Source organism: Egretta garzetta, unplaced genomic scaffold, assembly GCF_000687185.1.
Source record: "Egretta garzetta isolate BGI_Z169 unplaced genomic scaffold, ASM68718v1 scaffold417, whole genome shotgun sequence".
In the NCBI taxonomy this organism is placed as follows: domain Eukaryota; kingdom Metazoa; phylum Chordata; class Aves; order Pelecaniformes; family Ardeidae; genus Egretta; species Egretta garzetta.
In genome coordinates this window covers 365,240-373,110 of record NW_009260227.1, presented here as the reverse complement: position 1 = coordinate 373,110, position 7,871 = coordinate 365,240, and the positions used below count along the sequence as shown (strand labels likewise).

Sequence of the window (7,871 nt, the reverse complement as noted above, 5' to 3'; positions counted from 1 at the left end):
CCAGGGCCCCCTGAGGTGGGTGCAGGGGTAGTGTCGTGACCCCCTCCTTGCACCCTGACCGTGGAGGGATGGAGGGACGGATGCAGGGATGGAGGGAGGGATGCAGGAAGGGAGGGAGGGATGGAGGGATGAAGGGGTGCAGTGATGGAGGAAGGGATACGGGGATGGAGAGAGGGATGCGGGAAGGGAGGGAGGGATGCAGGGACGGAGGGATGAAAGGATGCAGGGATGGAGGGAGGGATGCAGGGATGGAGGGATGAAGGGGTGCAGCGATGGAGGGAGGGATGGAGGAAGGGATACAGTGATGGAGGAAGGGATACAGGGATGGAGGGAGGGATGCCTCAGACACAGGCCAGGTCCCCATGTTGGGCAGGGGTAGGTGTGAGCCCCATGGCAATAGGCTGGAGCGGCACTGTTTGCTGGGGAATCGGCATTTCTTTCGAGGCTCTCAGAGCATGGCATATCACCCACATGAGCTCCCCTTTGGAGGGAGAAGCCTTGCCAACAAGATGAGAAAGGAAGTTTTAGTGATAACCCTCAGAGCAGGCTGGCGAGCTGCGTCCTTTCACCACGGCTGCTTTGCTGTTTCCCCACAGCCGCCTCGTCCTCCAAGAAGTGCTTGACACCGACCTCAGCAACGAGGCCTTCCCTTTCTCCACCCACAAACTCGCCACGGCCGCAGGATGCACGGTAGGAAGGGGCCAGCCCTCCAGCTCCCCGGGGATGCCTGTCCACTGGAGTGACTGCCTGCCGAGCAGCTTCTGCTAGGGAACCCCTCTGCCTCCACATTGCTGCAGTGGGCAGCCGGGAGGTTTTCTTGGGTTTTTTGGTTGGAAAAGTCCAAAATCTGGGGTGTTTTCCTCCCCGTTTGCTTGTCAGGTGCCAGCCTGCTCTCTGAGCCTGCCTGGCAGTGTCATAGCCTGGGCTGAGCTTGGGGAAGGGACATGGTGACTTGGCTTTGCAGTGCTGTCGGAGTAACGAGAGATGCCTCCCGCGGATTAGGGGCGAGCACCGGTGATAGAGATTTATCTGACACTCTAGATGCCCTCCATTTCCCCCTGCTCATAAAAAAATAGGGGGCGATTTAACGTAAAGCGTGTCAAGTGCTGGCAGTAAGGGCTGCATTTGGAGCCGGTGCATTTGATCACAGGAGAAGCCTGACAACCTTAAGCTTTCTGTACGAGCGCAGATCATCCTGCATTTGCCCAGACTTCAGGGCTCGTGATGGCGGTTGTGCAAGAAAAGCGCAGAAATGGTAATGCCCCACGCTAATGCCTCGGGCTGAGCCCCTTGGTGTCAGAGCAAGGGGGTGAGCAGCTCTTTGGGGGTGTTGGTGGAAACCAGCAGTGCTGCCCGGCTTGGGTGCCCGGTGGGGAGTCATGGGTGGGGGGTGCTGGCCTGCTCCTGCCCCCCGACGCATCGCCGGGGGAGGCAGTGCTGGAGCGGTGTTTTGCAGATGGAGGTGAGCTCGCTTTGCCTGCGCTGCCAGCCTGCGGAGCACGGGGCAGGCACGTGGGTGCTGTCCTGAGCGCGACAGTCCTCAGCAAGCCCCGTGCCCCGGCTGGCAGCCCAGCGCCGCTGCCGGGACCCACAGCGGTGGGTTTATCACAATGCGTGGCACCGCTCGGAGGTGTCGAGGGAGGAATCATAGAATCATAGAATCGTCTAGATTAGAAAAGCCCTTTAAGATCATCGAGTCCAACCGTTAACCTAACCCTGCCATCCCACCACTAAACCCTGTCCCTAAGCACCTCGTCTACCCTTCTTTTAAATACCCACAGGGATGGGGACTTGACCACCTCCCTGGGCAGCCCATTCCAGAGCCTGACAACCCTTCTGTGAAGAAATTTTTCCTAATGTCCAACCTAAACCTGAGGAAGGCTCAGCCTAAAGCCGTTTGGTGTCGTTGGCTGTGTTGCAAGGGGGCAGATCAGTCCCTGGGGCTTGCCATGAGGTTTTGCAGCGCTGTCTGCTTCATTTCACTCCTCCGTCTCGCCTGGTGCGGGGCAGCGAGAAAAGCGCCTGACACATCTCTCGATACCCACCCACCCACCCTCGCCCAGTGAGGATTCCATGGTCTGACGCCATCCCTGGGGAAAAGGCAGTGGTGGCAGTTCTTTGGGGAGATTGTCATGTGTGAAGCTGCTGATTTAGCTTGCTTGAAACACCCTGGATAGAAGAGTTGGTGACCATGAGGTATCGTTTTGTCAAAGGAGAAACGTTCTGGGGAAACATGCGACCGGCAAATTTTGGTATTGGGGGAAAAAAACCTTTTGCAAGGTTTGCTCGAGGAGCTCAGCCTTGGTTTCCTATTTATGTTTACCTCGCATGAAATATTGCTTTCTATGTCCCAATTCAAAGCCACCCCTTTGGAAGAGGGGATTGAGTTTGTACCCCAGCCTTCCCATGGGAAAGCTGGGCAGGTAGCGGTCCCAGGGCATCCCTGTCCCACCCGGAGGAGCCGGCTGCGGGGAGGGACCGTGCCGAGCGTTCGCTCTGGCTCTCGGGCAGGTGGGAGATGAAAGAGGGTGATGGGAGATGAAGGGCATGAAGGCACAGAAGTAAATCTTGTAGAAGGCAGCAGGAAAACAGGGAGCTGGAGGCAGGATGGATATTAGTGAAATTGGGTTAAGCTGCACGCAGACACTTTTCATTCGGAATTAAAGTGGCTTTAATTCGAATGCAGCTGGCTGCTGAAGGGATTGCTGCTAAATCAAATTAAGGCTTCTTGATTTGAGAGCAAGAGCCTCGCCAGGGTTTAGGGCAGTTTAGCTAAGCCACAGATTTTGCCCAACTCAGATTAATCCTCCAAACCATCACCATCAGTGCATGCTCTGCTCCGGGTACCGAAAACCCACAGCGTGCCCAGTGTCCCTTGCGGGGGGGACAGTGGCACGGGGGAGCCAAAGGCTGATCCGTTGTTGCAGGCTGTCCAACACGTTGCATTTTAGTCCCCCCCGGTGAGTTATAACCCTCCCCACACCCTCCCCCGTCACGCCTGTGGCAAGGCGATAACATCTCGTAGGAACATACTTATCCCCTGGGAAAGGTGTATAAATGTTCCTGTTTTCAGGAGCGTGATTAATTTATTTGCATTTTGCTTTGAGTTTACAAAAAACAATCCGGTCCTGTGCGGAAGAAATAGCTGGTAGAAATTTTGTGGCTTTTTTTTTGGGTGTAAATGCCTTGACTGTAGGAAAAAAGCTTTCCTGCCCAAGGGCCCTGGGCTGGGGGGGGACTCCCCACCCTTCGGGAGGTCTCCACCAGGCCCCTGCCGCACAAGGAGCACAGGGGACTCCATCCCACGCCGAAATTAGAGTAGGAGGGTTTCTCCGGATGGCGGGCTGAAGCTGATATTATCGCCTTCCAGGGGGATTAAACTGAACCCAGCATCTTTAAAAAGTTATCGCTGAGATTTTCATGCATTAACTCAGTAGTTGAACAAAATCAGCTGGAGTGAAAGGAGAGCTCCAGCAGAGTTAACGACTCTGGAAATTACCAATTGGTTTGTGAGTTTATATATAGCGTCTCTCATTGTATTGAACAGCAGAGAAAGGTTCCCCCTTTGAATTTCACTGCTGGATACAGGGTGAAGTTCAGGTTTTCATTTTCTAGAATACATAAAATGCTTTTGAATTGCTGCTGAAAGACCCGGGAATTGACGCTATTTCATAACTCCGGTTGAAATCTAACAGAAAACCCTTTTCCTAGGGGAATTCTGTAGAAATTCTGCAGGAGCAGCTGAGCCCAGCCCTTGCCATCCACCTTGGCCTCTGGGGTGGGGTGTGTACCCCTGCCTGGGGTACTCAGGCGTGGGTGCAGCCCCCAGCCCCCTGCCCCAACCCCAAAATGGCTGGCACCCCAATTTTCCTGAGGATACCCGTTCCCTACGGTGCACTGCTCTGCCTCCCCGCCCTCACCGGGATGCTCACTGTGCTTTGAGGGAAGTTTCTCCCGGGAGTATCTTGCTCCTGAAAGTAAAGCGCACTTCAGCTGTGGCACCGCCTGCGGAGTCGCAGGCAGGGTTAATGAGCCGGGAAGTTGCCTGTCAATCCCCAGAGCATCTCCTGCCGCAGTGAAGATGGTAGCTGGCTGCCACGGCTCGATCTCTGGCTGTTCCCTAATTAGATAACGCCTTTGTGTGGAGCAAGAATCTTCCCCGTGCCCCTTGTGTCTGTGCACCTCAAAAAGCGATTGCTCAGCTGTGGCGGTGACCGAAGGAAGGATGGCTCCCTGGCACGGCTTCTCATGAGGAGGCTCAAAATAAATTGCCAGTATCTATTGTGCTCCTTCCTCCTCTCCACTTCTACTGTAAAGGTTAAGGTGTCTTAAAAGCTGCCTTAAACTCTGCTTGAGGACATTATTTTTGCAGTGCCAGTAGAGCACAGGGGTGCTGGGGGAAGCGAGGATGGCTTTGGGTTCTCAGCCATTGCCCGCTGGTCGTCCTCGCAGCAGAGAGCCCGAGCACCCCTTTGGTAGGTACATCTCGTACCCATCGCTGCCTGTTTTGGGCAGTGGCTGCTGTTGTCTGTTGCTGTTTATACCTGGGATTAGAGCGCAGAGCTGAGACCAGATCCCAGCTGTAGTAAGAGCTCAGCAAATGGCAAGAGGCAGTTTCTGCCCCGGCGATATCCAGAGCCAGCACGGGCAAGAGAGCCCCAAAGCTGCTGAGCATGCCTGGCCAGCAGAACCAGCCTAGAAGTCTCTTCCTAGCTGAAAACTGCTTTATTAGGACTGCAGATCACAATCTGGTGTGAAGCTCTTGAGTCAATCTCTCTCCCAAAGCGAGGTATGCATTTGCAGTTGATGTGCATCTACAGGGATGGACCAGAGGGGTTTGTGTGGGGGAGGACACAGAGGAATCTGAAGGGATGAAGCAGAGGGAAATGCAGCTCAGGCTCAAGAGGTGTCTCCAGGGAAGGTGCCTGAACTGAGGTGGCCCTAACAGGCCTGGAAAGCTTTGGGAATGCTGACTGTTTCCGCAAGGACAAGAGGAGGATGCAGGCAAGCCTGCCTGGGCGAGAAGCAATGGGGACACAGGCAGGACAGCCCCAGCACGGCTGGGATCGGTGGCCCCGGGAGCGCAGGCGGGCAGGCAGGCTTATCTCTGTGGATGAGGCTTCCCCCGAGGAGCACTGAGTCCCCTGTGCTGATCTACTCGTTCCAATTTGGAGCTTCGTGTATTTGGTGTGGAGCTCATTTGGCAGCAGGCGCATAAGGCTTTGGGGCACAACCTCCTGAGCATCCCCCGGCTGACCGGGCCATGGGGTGGGATGCTGGGCTCAGCCCCCGCCCAGGAGCGTAGGACCTTTGGGTACCTCTGCCGTGGGGGCACCATCCCAAGTGGGGGCCATCCCCAGGGGACAGCAGCCATGAGGTGCCCCAAAGCAGGACAGTCCTGCTGGGAACAGGCTTCCCCGTCCGATGGGCTGATCTGGGGAGGCGCGGGGCTGGGGGTGCCTGTGGGCTTTCTTCTGGCATCAGTGGATCAGCAGAGGGAGACAAAAGCCCGGCTGGAGCCGGAGCATCACGTCCAACCCCAGCCCAGCTGGTGCGACAGCCCTGGGATCGGTGGCCAGAGGATGCTGAACGCTGGCCATCCCTCCTGGGCGCTGGCGATAGCTGGGTTTGAGGTGCCAAGCTTAGGCTGTCCAGAGATGAGAATGTCAGTCTGACCCTGGCTTCGTGCACCAGGGAGAGCAAAGAAGTGCCTTCCACCAAAGCAGGGGGCTTGCACAAGGATCCCGGGTGAGCTGGCTCACCCCCTGCCATGGCAGCACGTGTCTCTGCAGCCTCTGCCACGCTGCACAGCCCAGCTCTGTCCGCAGGGGGGTTTGGCCTCTTGCATTTCGCAGGTTCGTGCCATGAGGTTGTCGTTTGTCGGCGAGATGGGCTGGGAGCTGCACGTGCCCAAGGCGGACTGCGTGAAGGTTTACCAGGCGGTGATGGAGGCGGGTGCCCGGCACGGCATTACCAACGCCGGCTACAGAGCCATCGACAGCCTCAGCATCGAGAAAGGTTTCTTGCTTCCCTTACAGCAGCGCTCATTGCTTTGCCTCCAGCCAGGGGACCAGGGCAAATGAGTTTTGCCCAGCTTTGAGGGCGGGCTAGTGTGGCTGGAGGTCTGGCAGCTACCGGCAGAGATGCTACCAGCCCCAGCGCTCCTTTCTGAGACTTCCCCAACATGGGCTCCTCTCAAGGGTGTTTTGTCCAAGGCCAAGTGAATTGAAGGCAATGGGGTGTCCAAGAGGCAGGGGTGATGTCTTGGTCTCCTGGGCTTACTGCCATGGCAGGGAGAAGCTGGGCGACCCATGCTTGCTCTCTGCAGGGTACAGGCACTGGCACGCAGACCTGCGCCCTGATGACACCCCGCTAGAAGCAGGCTTAGCCTTCACTTGCAAGCTCAAATCCAGCATCCCCTTCCTGGGCCGGGAGGCTGTGGAGGCTCAAAAAGCCAAGGGCATCTTCCGCCGCCTCGTCTGCTTCACCACCGAGGAGTGAGTACCACCGCCCGGCCCCGCTCCGCGCCGGGCAGCACCCAGTGCCAGTGGCCACCCTGGGACGAGCACCTCCAGCCATCCCCATCCACTGCTGCACCCGGGCACGCACGTGGAGCTCAGTTGCAAGCTGGCTCGGCTGTTTTCCATGCTCTAATTCCGTCTCTAATTTAAATCCCACTGCAAATTCCCTGCTGGATGTTTAATGGGAACTGGAAATGGTGTGACAGGGAGTGGGTTTATCTTGTTTCACCCAGAACAGCGGGAGGTTTTGTAAATCGGGCTGGAGGGGCTTTGCCAGCGCCTGGGATCAGCACGGGGAGGATAATGAACCTGTGGGCAGTGGGAGCCCCGGCACGTGGGCTGGCCCAGGGCAGAGCTGGGGTCTGGTCCCCCCAAGCCCCTCTCCCCCATGGGGGCCCAACGTGGGGCTTTGCTGACAGCAGCTCTGCCTTCGCCTTGCAGGAAGGTGCCGATGTTCGGCCTGGAGGCGGTCTGGCGGGACGGCGAGGTGGTCGGCCATATCCGTCGGGCAGACTTCGGATTTGCCATCGACAAAACCATTGCCTACGGCTACATCCGCGACCCCGCGGGGGGCCCGGTGAGTACAGACCCCCTGCTGCCACCAGCCCCCGGGAACGGCTGTGCCTGCTTCCCCGCCACAGGGGCTTGCCAGGGGGTTGAGCGTAGCACTTGGCTGGTTTTGGAGCTGAATGCACAAACCCGTGGTGAACCCTCTGTTGTCTGGGGAGCGAGACGGGGCAGCCCCCCTCATGCTTCCCCCGTGGGAGGCGGGAGGGTGAGGGATGCCATGGCTCAGCAGCGGGGTCGGTAGCGCCGGCTGGTGCTCTGCATGGTCCCAGCGATGCTCTCCGGCTCAAGCGCTGCCTCGGATGTTAATTGCAACTGAGTATTTAATTACAGCAGTGAATTAACTTATGTTATAGGGGGAGCAATGGCCAATAGGAGCACAGCAGGCTCTTAATTAACCCTGGGAGACTCCTGGATAGTAAATCAGATGCCCTCATTAAGCAGCGTGCTGCAGGCAGAGGCCAGGGAACCTGCGTGGGGACAGAGGGCTGTGGATGACGTCCCCAGGGACCCTCCCTGTTGTGAGCCAAGAGCAGTGCATGTGCTCCTGCTTTCATCCTCTTGCTCGCCTTGACTTTTAGTACTGCATCAGTGCAAGACTCCCAAGTCAAATGGTTTGTGTTCCAGTTGCCCCCTCGGCCCCTGGGAACCACCCCATAGTGAATGTTCCCCCCCTAGGTTTTCCCTTCCTTTCCCCCTTTCCCACTCTCTCGTCCCTGTTCCATCTCACTCCCCTGGCCTCCCTGCCAGCCCCAGGCAGCGTGACAGAGGCAGCAGGATGGA

At 57.4% G+C, this 7,871-nt stretch overlaps 1 protein-coding gene across 1 annotated transcript in view; it reads left to right on the top strand.

Moving 5' to 3' along the window:
- Positions 1-7,871, top strand: part of SARDH (sarcosine dehydrogenase) — a 43,020-nt gene that overhangs the window by 25,074 nt on the left and 10,075 nt on the right. The window contains exons 17-20 of the mRNA XM_035897645.1: positions 597-690; positions 5,856-6,018; positions 6,329-6,497; positions 6,963-7,098. Of these exons, the coding sequence (XP_035753538.1) occupies positions 597-690; positions 5,856-6,018; positions 6,329-6,497; positions 6,963-7,098 (562 nt within the window). The remainder of the gene's footprint in view (positions 1-596; positions 691-5,855; positions 6,019-6,328; positions 6,498-6,962; positions 7,099-7,871) is intronic.